Source organism: Serinus canaria, chromosome 10 (assembly GCF_022539315.1).
Source record: "Serinus canaria isolate serCan28SL12 chromosome 10, serCan2020, whole genome shotgun sequence".
NCBI lineage: Eukaryota > Metazoa > Chordata > Aves > Passeriformes > Fringillidae > Serinus > Serinus canaria.
The window spans coordinates 6543316-6559117 of NC_066324.1; the positions used below are offsets into that span (position 1 = coordinate 6543316).

General features: G+C 45.6%; 1 protein-coding gene across 1 annotated transcript in view; it reads right to left on the bottom strand.

Annotated features, from left to right (window-relative positions):
- The window catches only part of SLCO3A1 (solute carrier organic anion transporter family member 3A1), a 132489-nt gene extending 124190 nt beyond the window's left edge, over positions 1-8299 (bottom strand). The window contains exon 1 of the mRNA XM_030228372.2: positions 7965-8299. Coding sequence (XP_030084232.2) covers positions 7965-8138 — 174 coding nt within the window. The 5' untranslated portion in view covers positions 8139-8299. The remainder of the gene's footprint in view (positions 1-7964) is intronic.
- Between the last annotated feature and the right edge of the window lie 7503 nt (positions 8300-15802).

Sequence of the window (15802 nt, forward strand, 5' to 3'; positions counted from 1 at the left end):
ATACTTCCTTTTCACCTTAAACATAAATCATAGAGTAATTCCTCTGTTTTAGGAATGCAGAGGGCACCACTACCCATCACTTTCCACTGTAAAGCAATTTCACATTATTTCATACAGCTCTCCAGGTATTAAAATGCTAGGTATCATCCTAAAATACACACATGTAACAGACATTTCAAGGCTGTTTCTTGTGTAGTGACCCAAACTCAACGCTGATTTCAATTCAGCCAGAATTCTTTCAGTGGGAGACAAAAAAAAAAAAAAAAAAGTATGCCACAAATATACCACTATTCATCTCTGAAAATGAAAGGTGAAATGAAAAGTGAAACATTTCTGAAAGGTTTCTGTATTCTTCCACACCACACATCAACAGCCAAACTTTCTTTCAGTTTCCTTGTAACAGGAATTTGTAACTGCCTTAAAAAACCCAAACAACTAAAGACAATGTTGGATTTGGATGCAAACATCAGAGCACCAAAAAACAAACCTGCTAGAGTTGCTTCAGAAACTGGGTGAGTCATGAAGACCTCAATGCAACTGAATTATCCAGGTTCTGTCAAAAACTTCACTGTCATTTGATGGATCACCACAGAACTAAATTTTAAGTCTTCTTCCATTTTCAGTAAACTAAAAAATTATGAATTATACCAGTGAACAGCATGGTAAGTGTTTTAAAAGGACACTTAAATATTAAAAATAAGCCAATTCCAGCAATTCTTGCCCAGGAAACAGATGTAGCATGAAATAACAACTCCTGTGCCCCCACACCAGCTCTCACAGCCACTTATCTAAGAGCCACTGTGCCTGCAAACATGCAGAAACCATCCAAGTGATAGCTGCAGACACCAAGATGGTGTTAAAAAATACAGAGAAATCAGCTGGCTGCTTGGTGAGGTTTGGAAAGCTACTATGAAGGGAGAGGCAACAGAGGGGAAAAACAGAAACCAAAGCACATTCCTTTTCTTCTTGAAAATAACAATGATGATAAACATTCCAGCAAACCAGAAATAAATATTTTGCTTTCACACTCCAGTCATCTAAAATAACTGACTGGGTTCAGGCACTGCTGCAACAGAAGCTCAGTAAAAGTCCTTCAATTTCAATACAGTGGGCACTGTGCAAGAGCAGGAGGGGCTGCCTGCCTCTCTTCAGCAAGGAATACTCAGGTGGCAAAATCAAATTTGATGGCTGAAGCACATCAAATCAAGAATTAGGCTGGGAGAAAAAAGTTGCTAACAGGAGAGCTCAGAAAATCTGATTTTAGCACTGAGGTGTCTCCTAGTTTGTTGAGTGAGGAGAGGCAGATCCAGACCTGGATGCTCTAAGTCTTCACCTCTGTATGATTATGACTGCATACCTGCTCAGCATCTGGGAAAAGGGAACATTCAGGATCACCTCTCTGAACACTACAGAATGCTTCCCATAACAGGGCAGAGCCCTCCCAGCATGGATGGGAGGAGTGAGACACTCCAGGAGCTTCCCCAACAGCCTGCAATCACTATTGATCCCATTGACAGCACATGGAGCAGGGCAGTGAGAAATCTCTGCTCCACTGTTTGCTTTGCACTGTCTGTCTACAGAGAGACCCAGCTCCGTGTGCCTGTGCCAAGGTGACCTGGAGACAGCACGCTTGGGGTTCTAGTCCTGGTTTTGCTGTAGAGCTATAATGAAGCCTTGTAAATCAAAATCAGTGGCCCATTTTTCTGTACAGTAGGAAAAATTAAGTCTTCCAAACTTCACTGGAGCACTTAAAGGAGTTACTACACAAAGTACTATCTTATTTAAACTATTCTGGATGATGCTTAAAATACAACACTTGTAGTTTCATCTGGTGTTGATCAGGAGACAAAGCCACAGTAATTCATCCAAGGTGCAAGCTCACCCACTAAACAGCTTGCCATTGTTTGATCCTCCTGTGAAGGAATAGCAGGAGACCAAGCAGGCTACAAGTAAGGATTATAATACACAGAGGACAAATTCTTCTTGATGAATTGCAGAATAACCCCTCTGAAGCAATAAAAGTGCACTGCTGTAGCACAGAAGCTGGCTTTTGGTCCTTTACAACATCCTGAAAGTAAGGGACAAAAAAACCCATGCAAACCTGACAGACACCCCTTTCTGGGAAGCAGGGAGCATCTCTGGGACAGGGGCTACAAGACCACTAAAGGGGTCCCACTGCATGAAATTCCCAAGCACAAATGGCACAGCCCTTCAGACCAGAGCATTCTCTGCTCTGATTCAAGATCCCTCTAAACCCCAGCTGCAGGAACACTGCAGGCCATTAAACCACACAGAGCCTGTCACACAGGCACCTTGCAAGACCTACAGGGATTCTGGAAGTGAAGGCTGGCCAGAAGAAATGGGACATTGGTTTTACAGTGGACCACAGCATTTCTAAGTGTTCTTTCTTTCAGAGCCAACAATCACCACTTGGCCCTTACAGAGAAACTGAAGAACTGCCAAACTTTCTGCTAAAAAACAAGAAAAACACTAAAATTCCACATTTAGACATCAAGTGCATTTTGCCTTTAAATGGATTTAACCAAGTTACAACCATCAGGTTGTAAATTACACATAATGCATAATGTAAGAGATAAGCAAGTTACCTCTACACTGTTTCATCTATTAGTAGCAGATAAAAAAAAAAAAAACCACCTTTCTCCTAATCAACACATATATGCCAGTTACAAGTTTTCTTGATACTTAGAAATCCACAGTTGGATTGGAATTTGTTTCTATATCTTAAATAAAGTTTTTATGTTAATGTGTCCATGCCACACTCCCAACTCACACCCCACAGGAGCCTGAAAGCATCAGGACCCAGAGCTGGATCTGGTTTCTGCTCCACCCTGCAGAGACCCCCCAAAAAATATCAGAAGGCTTCTTTGAGAAGAAATATGAATGTAGTCAAAAGAGCTAGTTTAGAATAACTTTCTGTGCAACTCAGCTGCAGAACAGACAATATTCTCTAATGGGAAAGGCACACCAGAAACAACTTTCCAGAAATAACATTGCCAGCAAAGATATATCAAGGGAAAATGAACGGTAAGCAATAACCAGCCAATGCTTGGCAATACTCATCCCCACTAAAACATTTATTTTCACTCCATGGGTTTCTTCCCCTTTAACTACCCCAGTGACAAATAAATTATGAACATTACAGCTGATTTATTACTCAGCACGGCTGAGGATGGAGAGAAAAAAAAAGGCAGCAATATTTTCTAGCTGGTTCTTATTCTAGAAAAACAAATACTTTACTAAAAACAATAATAAATTAAAAAGGAAAAACTACTTTTGTAGTTAAGTCTGCCCATGCCTAAGCCATTCAGGCTCTGCTGCTGCCAACCAATCAAATTCTTTATCAAAAGCTTCAGAAACAGAATCAAGCTCTTAATCTCTGCCTCAGTTTCCCCACCTGTGACACTTCTCCCACTCCATCCATTCAGACTGCAAATACACAGAGGCAAATTCTACTGTGCAGCACCAAGGACAACAGAAAGCTCTGAAGCACTGCAGTACTCCCAAAACTGACTTTAATGACATCCTCCATGCAGTTGTTGCCAGATTTCAAGGAGGGTTTGATCAGGTCTGTACCACAGAACACAGTATTCTATTTGTTATATTTAACATGAGAGAGGAAGGGGTTGCACAGCAAAACAACTTAAAAAATCCAAAGGCCAAATTTTGCTGTTAACCCCTCAGTTCCCAGCTGTCCATCACACAGGGCCCCTACTTCTATTTGTTCCACCAGAAACCCTTTGGTCATGAACTTCTGTATTTATCTTTGATACTTATCTTTCTCCTGAAGATGGAATTTCAAGATTTTCATTGATATCTCAAACCCCAAGAGCAATAAACCCACACAGAAGGAGCCTGTCTTAGAGACCACATACATACACACACTCTCACCTGGAGTCACACAGCGCTAATTTTACTGCAGACACTTAGTTAAGAGTTTTCACAGGCTGCAGTCAAACACTGCTGCATGGGCAAAGCTCTCCCTAGGAAGTTAAGCACAGCTCAAAAGTTTTCATTCAGCAAAGCAAGAAACAATTTGGCATTCATTCCCACGCAAACACCAATGCACCCTCCTTGGGAGGGACCAATTATTTTCCTTTCCATCCCATGCTCAGGCCAGTCATCCTCTATCACTTGATAAAACACATGAATAGCTGCATTCAAAGCTGCAGCAAACAGAGACAGCTCAGTAAAGCTCTGTAAAAACAGCTCCCCAGAGCACACCACAGAACTGGTCCCCAACGTGCTTCCCATATGCACACCCTTTATCTAAAGGAGCCCATGACTTTGGCAGATGTTGGATGCTTGCAACTAGGTCAGTTTGAACCAGAGTGAGTCGAGGCTAAAGGCCAGGGAGAGAAATTAAACTGCACTCCTGCTCCACAAACTGTGGCTGTCAAAGAGAGAGCTCCTTGCCTTCTGCTCAAGCAGTGATTTCACCACTGGCTAGGCACAAGATCTGACTGGCAGGGTGCTGAAATGCCTCACAGATGAACCATCAGGAGCACTTGGAACGTTATTACCAGCAAAAATATTCCAAAATATAGAGCATGTAGGAATTCATGGGGAGGGAGGGAGGTAGACAGGCAGGAAAGTGTTGCCAAGGTATGTGAATCAGCCTTATCGAAATCCTCATCGCTGCACGGCTGGCATGACTGATCACACTGCTGCATCCACCCGAGAGGCACAAGGCTCCAGCTGGAGAACAGAGGCTGCAGCCCTTCCCTCCTGGTTCCATCTGCACCAGTCACCCTCAGCTCTTTAATCCACTGCCCAACGCTGCAGGAGAGCAACTGCAGGTGGAAATCAGCTGGGCTGCTAAAAGTTGCTGCAAAAATCCTGAGTAACTTCTGCAGCAGGGATGCCTGCAGACTGCAAGCAGCATTTTCCCCACTGCTACTGCAGTTGCTGGGAAATTCAAGTTTCCAAAAGCACGCAGGAGTAATTAGATGAAGCCAAATAAATGTGTACACAAAACCTTACACGAATATGCAAATAATAGGGTGTATTCAGCAGCCCCAGAAATTAAAGCAGCAGTGCAGGCTGTATTTGCATAAACTATGCAGGATATGGCACCGAGTAATTTTGGAACATGTGCATTTTGCAAACAGCAAGCATAATAATAGACAAATATTTTGGAACGTGACATTGATCAAATACTCCCTAAAACTTGACAAGAAGAACCTCAGAGACACTGCACTATTTAAACACAGATCTCTACTGCTGGCATCCTGGGGTATTTTCACTGCTGAGTTCTGTGGGAAAAGAATTGGACTTTATATAGATTTTTATCAGCATTTATTATTTATAAAGCCCTGTTGGCAAGCAGAATGTTTTACGAACAAATAAAAGTGAATGATCCTTGCTTAAAAACCACATAATGAATGAAAGTATACTTTGTATATATATGCAAGAGGTTGCTGCTAGTCTGTTGCACAGTGAACATGGAAAAGGGGAGGATTTTTACATCTCTAAAAAGAAATAACAATAGCCACTTCTAAATGTACTGACATGAAAGCCAAGCCAAATCCAAACTGAGCTCTTCAATCACTCCTGAAAAGCCAAGCCCCTGGCTTGTTTCCTTGACAAGCCGAGTTTCTGCCCTCATGGTCTCCCTGCACCGAACAAGACAAAATCTGAGGAAACCAACTTGTCGCCGTATAAGGCAAAAAAAGGTTTCTCTTCCTGAGTTACAAATAACTAGGGAAAGTCACACATGTGGCCAAGGAAAGCAGAACTACAATACAGAACTCCCTCACTGCTGACAGGCTAAAATTAGTAGTTTATTCAACTGCCCAGAACTACACACTGTGCCTGTCCTACGCAGCATCTCCCTATTTGCCTGTCTTGCTGTTTGCTCTCCACTTTGTCTCGCCTGCTAATTTGTCCCTCGGGGAGCAGCCCAGCAGCCACCACCGAGCCCCACTCATCCCAGGAGCCCCAGCAAATGAATATCCACTCGCAGCTACACCTGGGCAACTGTGCAGTGCCTCCGCTGATTCCACCCCATGGCAGCACCTGAGAACAGCACTTGGCCCCCACCATGGGAAACTCGGTCTGCAAAAACGATTAAGTGCTCAATGCTTTCCAGCAAGCATCTTTGCTGCTCCTGCTCTCGCTACCCTGCAGCACCTGTAAGCACAGTGCTGGGCAGATCTGAAGCACAGATTCACCCTGCAACGACAATTCCACATTTGCATCTGCTCATTGTATGAAGAGCTTCGTGGTATTTGCAGTGACGGCAGAGAAATTATACAGGGAACAGAGGAACACTTGCCCAGTGCAGCTGGGCCACTGCTTATGCATGCTAGGGATTGTTCTGAGTTTAGTTTGCTTTTTTTTTTCCTTTCCCCCCACTGCCCAGGTGTCTGTTACTGCCTGTGGATCCCACTGGCCGTGGAGCTTAGGACACAGCCCTGGAGAAAAGCAGAGAGAGCAGCACTTCAGCTGAGCTCAGTCCTTGGAGGAGGGAGGGAATAGCAGTGCTCCTTTCCCGGCGGTGGGGCTGGGGTGTGTGAAACACTCCACAGGAGCAGCAACACTACGCCCCAGGAGTTGGGGAAAACAGGAAAAGAAATGCGAAACTGGCGAGGAGTGAGCAATGCAAAGGAGTTTGAGGGAAGTGCCACACTAGGGACTAATGCTGCTGATCCTACGCTCCAACACCCCAGCGAAGCGTGCTGATGTACAGCCCCCTAGCAGATCCACGCATTCCTGGCACACCGGTGCCCACCGGGTGACATCACCCGTGGGCTCTTCCTTGGCTATTACTTTGAGGAAGGATTATCCTACACTCATTCACACTGACAGCTCATTTTGCAAGTAGCTCATCGGAAACAATATATTTACTTACTAAGGTGTTACTCACATAAAACAGGCGTGCTCCTGTCAGGCTCCTACAAATTAAGTTATATCCACATATACTCACCTAGGGTATAGAGCTGCTGAATTTATCTCATGAGATATGATGCAGTTTCCTTTGGAATCACAACTATGTTTCAAACTAAACTTATGCTTTATTATATGGAGATGAATTCTAATTTCCATTTCATATTAAGAGGGAATATTAAGCATGGTTAGTTTAGTCACATACCTTGAAAAATCATAGATCACGTTCAGTACAAATTTGCATAAATAGTTTGAGCATGTGAAAGAAGCAATGCTAAATGCTGAATGCAAGTACCAAATGCAGAGTTCTTACATTTACTGTAGAATATATTATGTGTATGGCCTCAAAAAGCCTCAGAGATTACGAATACATTTCTTTTCCATGGAAACTATAATTCTCAAATCCAGCAACCTATTTTAAGAAATTGAAATCAACTATACACTTACATCTGCTGGAAGCAGAACATTTCCACAGGCTGTACACTTCAAGGCACAAGCACAGCCGTATGGACATCTTCCCAACTCTTCTACTACACTTCTGCCTCTGACACCACATCTCACCATGCAGATTTAGTGCTAAAGTCTCATTTGGATTGTTCTGTACCTAACACCGAGACTTTCGGGGCTGCTGCGCTTTGCACCGCCGCATCACTTAAGAGGATGAGGAAAAGCGGTAACGCGGGAGGCACGAAATATATGCCCCACTAGCTTTTGCAGGTATTTATTCAGTGTCAAGCGGGAAGGCTGGCGCTGGAGCCGAGCGCTCGGCCAGCCGGAGACCCGCGATGGTGCCAGCCCGCCCCGGGCACGGCCGCGCTCCGGGCGCTCGGGAGTCCCGCGGAGCGGCCGCACAACTTGGGCGGCAGCGGGTGGGTGACCCCTCGGCACTGCTGAGTCATTTCAGCCGCCCAACGCCGGGCTGCCCTGACCCCTCCGGGCTGGGGGGCTGCCCGCAGAGCCGCCCCGACACCGGGGAAACTTCCCCTGCACTCCGCCGCGCACCCCCGCCCGCGCCTCAGCCCCGCCGGCGCGGGGGGCTGCGGGCCGGCCGCACTCACCAGGTAGGCTCCCACCGTGCCCTGGGCCAGCATCAGGGCGCACTCGGACACCAGGAAGAGCTGGATGCTGGAGAAGCAGGAGACCTTCCTCCGCCGCCTGCGCTGCCGCGGCGCGCCGGCCCCCGGGAGCTCGCTGCCGCCGCCGCCGCCCGCCGAGCCCCGCTTCCCCGGCATCCTCCCGGGCACCGCCGCTCCGCCGCCGCGGGATGGCGGGCCCCGCGGCTGCTCCGCGCCTTCCTCCTCCTCCGCCTCCTCCTCCTCCTCGGGGTGCCAATCACAGCGGCAACCCGCGGCTGCCTCTCCGCCCGCGGGCTGCTGCCATGACCAGCTCGCCGCCGCCTCCGCCGCCGCCTCCTCGCTTCTCCCCTCCCCTCGCCCGGCCGCGCTCCCTCTCTCCGCCGGCTCCGCGCAGGCCGAATCCGCGTCCCCGCCGGCGAGGGGCGGGGAACGCGAGGGGCTGGGGCTGGGGCCGGGGCTGGCGGCGGCTCCGCGGCGGGCGGGGCGGCCCCGTCCCGGGCTGCGGGCACGGCGGGGGCAGCGGCGGCAGTGCCCGGGCCGAGCTGCCTGCCCCGCGCCCCCGCCATCGCAGCGAGCGGCGATGCTCCCGCCCGGCTCCGGCAGCGCGGGCTCTCCCCGCAGGTGGAGGGCAGGATGCCCCCTCATCCGCCCGGCCGGCTCCCTGCCGGTGTGTATCCCCCGTTCCATTCGGTTGTAGGGGCCCCTTTGTAAAGGGGAAAGGAGGCGCCACAAGAATTAAACGTAAGAAGAAATGAGCGGCTGGAGGTGACTTGCGTCGCACTGCCGCTGCCATGTGCGCCAGGCTTGGCCGTGCTTCGTGCACCTGGCACCTGCCTTCGTGGTGCCCTTTGTGATCAGCCCCTCCTCGAGTTCTAATTTCAGGAGATATCTTCTCTTAAAAACCACTAATCTTCACTTCTACTATTACAGATCACATTCCTTGTTGGCGTAATTGCAAAACCTAATCTGTTTCACTCTTGAGATGCACTTTTCTTGTTCATTTCTGGATCAACACTGAGGGCTGCTGGCATACTTGCTTGTGTTATTAAACTTCAAGTTGTATGGAACTTTAAATCCATACTTTGTTTAGTACTTGGATGCCCATGGCCTTTGAGAGGAAGAATTTTTTGTGCAAACACAGGTTACATTTTTCAGAAATACCCCATGATTTGCCTCCTAAATTTCATTTTCGGAGGTAGTTGAGGCCTTGAAGCTCCTGAACACCTCAGAAGATATCTTTGAAAATGGAACTTAGGACTGTTCTAATCTTCAGAGCATAAACCAGTCAGCCCTAGGAAGTCAAGAGAACTGATATTTTGAATGAGCCCTTTTTTCTTCCTGTACCCTTTTTTAAATTTCTTCTCCCAAAATATTATCACCTCTTGGGGGCTTTGTATTTTGGCGTATTTTTACGGTGCCTCTACCCAGGCTGATGAATCTTTACTCAGACCAGCTGGTGCACGTTGCAGAACTGCAAACCTTTGCTGGAGAGAAACTGGAGAGACCTGCCACACTCAGTCGCTGCCCTTCGCTCATCAGCTGCCAACGGGTCCCTCCCATGCTGAACTTTGTCTTGCCACAGCTTTTCCAGCAGGTCTGTGCCACATCAACAGGAGCCAGTAGTCCGCTCCACCTCAGGGGCACAGCCTCCAATATTAATGGCCTGAGGCATCATTATCAAATAATTAGTGAGGAGAACAGCCTGGTGCTTGAAGATGAGTGGTCTTAATTTTAACGAGATAGAGATCAGTCCTCCAGACACTGCAAGTCTCACAAGATGCACTTTAGAAGCTACCTGAGGCCTCAACTGCCAAGGTTTTTGCATGAGCCCATGAGAAACTGGCTCTTCCATGCAGGTTTCTGCCAGCTCATAAGGTGTTTGTTTTCCATCCTGAAAAAAACTGGTTCTTCCACCAGAGAACCCCCTAAAAAGCAAGTGTTCTGGAAATCTCTTTAGACAACAAAAGTGCTCATCTCCTTCCTAAAAGTGTTTATTTAGGCACCTCCTCTGTAAAAATCCTGGAGTTGGGAAGCTAGCAAGGTCTCTATCTCTAGATGGGTGAATTCACAGACTAATTCAATTAGTGTGGCTAGACAGATGCTTTGCTCCAGGTGGATGCTGTAGTGCGTGATAAACAGGATGGACAAGCTCACAGACTTTTAAATATGTGAAACCAGAGTGGTGGCTCGTAAAATACTTGAACATACAGAGTTATGCTAGGAGAAGTCTTTAAATTTCCTGAAAAAACCCCCACCCAACAGAACCAACACACATTTTTGGGGCATGCTGGTCTTTCCAGTCATCTTTTGCCTGCCCTAGGTTAGATGATAAAGACAGCAAAGCTCTAAAATCTCATCTAACTCACCAAGTATATATCTGGAGGCAGAAGCAAACTTTTGCATGTGCTACTGCAGTTACCAAAATTCAAGTTGATGCATTAAAGCTCTTCAGAATATATATATATATAATATATGCCATAATGTGTCTCGATCACATCTTAGACATCCTCTTGGAAGAGTTTGTTCAGGCTGATACATTGCTTGTCTTTCACAAGGAAAACAGCTGCTAGAAAATTTTGACTCTAATACTAATTATCTGAAACATCTGGTTGCTTGGTTTATTGCAGCAGAATACAATTTCCAGTTCAGTTGCTGTCCAGAAGAGAGAGAATGCCTGGATTTTTTTTTCTTTTATTTATGTTGTATTCTCACACTTATTTCCTCTAGAGAAATTCCTCCTGGGTTGCTCTGCTGAAAGAAAGAGTGAGGGTCTTGCATCTCCACTTGAGGTACATTGGTAGACCTGAGTTTTCTTTTTGCCACCTCTAAACAGACCACATTCCTGAGAGATCTCAGTAGAATGCTTCAGGGATGGACAAGTGACCTGGTTGGATTTAATAGTTAATTATTGCTATAGCCAAACAGCTTTTCTGGCCTAAATTGACTCAACTTTAACTACTAATGTGTGGAATACTAATGTTCTTGGATTATCATTAGCCTAGAATAAAAAATGACTCTACAGCTAGAATAGTCCCTTCTCCTCAGGGCTCAGCAGTTTTGCCAACACAGTTCTCAGCTCTTTCCACATCCAAAGCGAGCATTTCCCTCACAGTAATTTCTACTAAAGCATCTTGCACAGTAATTTCTTCTAAACCTGTCAGGTTTTCATAAACACTCTGACATTCATGGCTGGCAGGCAGCATGCTGCCCTAGATAAGGGTGGGCACTCCAATCTTAAACAAGCCTGCTCTCCTGAGACCATCTCATCACACCTTGTCTCTGGACATCTCCTTGCTCCTGGGCTTGTGTCAACAGTCACCTCTGGGTAACCTTAGCAGGTAGAGTTTTCTTAGCCTATCACCATGCTGAAACAATTTCTGCTTTAGTTCACTTTTCCCCCTTCCTGTTCATAGTTAATATTATTCCAAATTAGCAGGGTAATCTTGATAATACTACACAATGTTTTTGATCCATTGCTTGTGGTATATGGAGTGTGTGGCACTGAAGAACAGAGAGAGCTGTGCAGGGTGAGGACCTCAGTGGTCCTCACCCTGCACAGCTTGGATACTTGACTGGTATCTTACACCTCAAGGGGCAAAAGTGCAAACTGAAAATCTAAACTTGACCATCAGCAGTGTGGGTAACAGGAGAAGGAACAGGAGAGGATGGATGATTTCCCTTCAGCAGAGCTGGTGGAAACCACTCCTGTGAAATGTGCCAAAGCAAGCAGCTGAGCTGTGTCATTAGGCATCTCTACAACTGCCATTGGAATCGTATTCCCAAACCTTCCAGACATATTTTACAGTCCAGAGAGCCAATGTGTGCCTCACCCAGTACAGCCCCACTGCAGCACTGTACCTGTTCCTGCTGAGGATGTTGCAGGGAAAACCAAGAACAGGTGCTAAGAGAAAATGATGGTCTTACAGAAGAACTGTGATATATATTAAAAAAAAACCAAACAACCCAACCAAAGAAGTGCTGCAACCATAACTGTTGACTTCTGCCACCAAAACTTCTCTGGATGTTCCCTGCAAGGTGACTGCACTTCATTGCTCTCCTTTCCACTGCTGTAGGTCAGGAGCAGCTGTTTCAGCCTGACACTCACCCGAGTGCCTGCATCCTCACCCCTCCCCACAGCTATGCTTTCAGACAGGTGTTTGTGCCCTGTTGGGGCTGCTCTCCTGCCCGGTGGCCCTGGGTGCCAGCCCGGCTGTAAATCGCTGCTAATCCGAGATAATTGCAAGGGTGAGTGAGGAACATCATCGTGAGAGCCGCCCTGGGGCCATGCTTGCCTCAGTTCTGACACTGGTTCTGCCCCTTCTCTGGCAGAGGAGATGCTCTCACCTGGCTGCAAGGATGTCACTCCCCTGCATTAGGTACAGGAAAACAGTGTCCCTGAGAGGTTTGCATTCTGCTCCATTCAAAATCCCACCAGAAAAGTTAAAAATCAGGCACAGCTGTCTCAGATACCAGTGTCAGACTACACCCATTTGGGTTTCTTTCCAGGACAGTGTATCCATGTTCGGGCCAGTTTTCATTTGCTTTAAGCCATTTGGATGAAAGGAGAGCTCATGTGCTGCCAAAACAGATTTGCATGTAATGTAAATCAAATCCCCTTGGCACCAGATCTGCACCCCTGACTGGTCCTGCCCCGTGCATTTGTCTGGGGGAAGGCTTACATAGCAAGACAATAAGGAATAACTTCAGGTATGTTCAAAGTACAAGGAAGAAAATGTAAATAAATATGAGATCCTAGAGCTTTGGCCAAGAGGCTTTTCCTTGGGATGGCTTTGAAATGATGTTTTGTGATTCTCCAGGGCAAAACCCTGTGGACCAGCTGGCACAGGAGGGAGGAGACAGGAAGGGATTTTAATCACCTACCAGACTAGAATGGGGGTGTAAGTGTGCCCAGCAGCCCAGGGTGTGAGGCAGTAAGGAGAACTGAGACTGGGGCAGCTTGTGGATGTATCAGCAGCTGTCATTTCCAAGATACCATGACACTAACAGTTTTAAAGCAATTTCTTTCTATAAACACTTCTGGCTTTACTGCCTTGCTATTTTGAGTCCTGCTGGAGACTTGGACTCATTAAAAAGGCATTTCCTTCCGACAAGCAGATTAGATAGCTTTTCCTTCCCCCACATGATGAAAGGATGGAGAACACCTCACTGAAGCTGAAAAATGCAAAAAATTAGGACATATTAGTTTAACCAGAGGTCAAGGCTCACCTTGAAATCTCCACCTATACAAAGAGTTAACAAAGAGAGGAGATTCCTAAAGGCAAGAATTGGGCGTCTTGTCTACAATCTACATTGCATAAACCTGGCTCCTAAACTCTAATTACGGCTTCCCAAAGAAATGAGACTTGGATCTGAAGGCATCTGAGTAATCTCCAGTGCCACTGACTCCATGCAATACTTTTACAGCAGAGCTAAGCACCCAGCAGGATCATGGTCTAAATGGAAATCCGAATGACTTTTGAATTAAAGCAATGTCATTTAGCAAACACAGTATAATTGTGGAGTACCTGCAAATATTGACATCAGCCTAACACCTCATTTAGTAGGAAAGTTAATTTGCAGAATCAGAAAATGAAAAGTAAATTACTGGACAATAGACTGCTGCTTTCCTGACTATTAATTAGCATCCCATAAAGCAATGCTTGTCCAAACTGTAAGTCAATATACAATAAAACTATTTAATTTCCTTTTGTAAGGATGAGACCTTGAAACTCTAATTCTAGAAGATAATTCTATTTAGTCAAAAGAAGGAATGTAATCTGTATTTTATACACTGATGTGCATTTGTGAAACAACTAAGATACTCGCTGTAGTAACACACTATTACAAATGTTCTGCTTTCCTGTCACTGTCACACTCTGAAAACCATTCTTGGCCAGACCAGTCCATGGCTGATGATGCAGCAGAAGGCAATGTTCCCTGGAGTCTGCAAGAATTCATCTTCCAGGTGGTGGGGTAACAGGAGGAGTGATGGTGACATTTTTGTGTGGGAAGTCACACCAAGCTCTCACACAGTCGCAGTTGCTGGTGGCACACAGACACTTCTGCCCAGTTCTGGGCATTAATATTTGTGGGTCAGCCCAAAGTTCATTGCTGTGATTTCATTTTGACCCCCCTTGCTTTGGGTTTTTTTTAGTGTTAGGTGTACACAATTTGCTCCTCCTATGTGTCCATCTTGTGAGTAACTTCCTTTAATAGCAAAATGTAGCAGAGCTTTTGTATGAAAGTTTGTGAAGCACTTTGGACCAAGGGAGCTATAAACACTTTGTAAGCAAGTGCAGTTCCACCCAGACACGGAACAGTTGTGCCCTGACACTTCTTGCTAGATAATGACTTGATGGACCCAGCACTTGTAAATCAGACTGTCCCCTTAGTAAAGAAGTTGTTTATGGTGATGCTCAGTGGCATCTTGAAATCCAGCCATGGGGGCATGTGCTGACTTCCCCTAGAGCCTTTTATTTACTGTCCATGACCACATTCTCAGTGGATCTTGCAGTGTGAACATTTTCAATCAAACACTGCTTGCTTTCAGCCCAGTCATATTTTTTTTCTCTAGACATAATGTACAGCATTGTATTTGTCTCACTGTACTAGTTCCTGGGTTTATTGAAATGACTGTTGTATCTCTTTGCAGAATAGATTTCATTAACATCTCAAAACCTGGCTTAGGGCTTTTCTGGATTAGCTGTTTCTTGCCAATGGAAGAGAGTTTCCTGTGTGATTTTGTGGTGAATCTGTAGTAACAGGGTCTCTGACACACACTGTAGTCACAGGTAAAGTGAGCCACTGTGAAGGGGTGTTCCATCTCTCAGGCTGAGGAAAAGATGTTCATGAGAGAGTAGGAAGCTGAATAATTACAGATGATAATTAAAATAGTGGCCTATGCTGTCCATGAAAGAATCAAGGCAATCAGCCTTGAAGTAGGGCAGTACAGACAGAAAAGGGAGGAACTTCACTGATGGCATTGTGATGTTGTGGAACAGCTCCTCAAAACAAAACCAGCTCCCATAAACCAGCCTTTTATTGCCTCTTCTTTTTTCTTTCTTTTGACCAGAACTGAGTTCTCTCACCCCCTCAACTGATGCATGACCCCAGTTCAATTCAACAGGTTCATCTTAGGAGCAGCTAACAGAGTGGTTGGGTGTTACTTTATATACTTATGTAATTTCAGTTGGGTGAGCTTGATGTAAAAGAACACCCTTTTGTCACCTTAGCTGTCCCAATGCCTCTGGGTACCATAAGGTCAGTCACAATCTGTTTTGGCTGGACACAAAACCCTGAGTTGATCTGTAATCTTTTAGGTTCATGTAGATAACTAACAGTGTACCTTTGAAAAATGGCAGCAATATGAATATATAGTCAGCATTTTGGCCAAAATAAATGTTTTTCTTTTGTCTTGGACTGTACTGTAATAGCCTGCTGTAATTGAGTTTCAGCATTCTTGACAACATTTGGTCCTCAAAGGTTTGCACACAGAATAATGGAAGCAAGTTGGAACTTCAAGAATGGAATTGAATTCTTTTTTTAAACTTATTTTATTGGGAGTTTGGTGGTTTATTGTGCTTTATTGGTTCAAGCTTTTAGAATTAAGAGAATCCCTACATTATTTAATGTCTTTGAAAACGAAATGTCTATAACAGCCTGATGTCTGAGTAAACAAACTGATATTTAAGGCAATGGTCATCTGATATAAAGACTCAGCTGTGAGGGGAGCCTTTACTGAAGTCACTGCAGAAGACCCTGCAGAGCATTCCTGAGGTCTGCAGGCAAACTTTATCCAAAGAGCACCAGAGTCTTGCTGC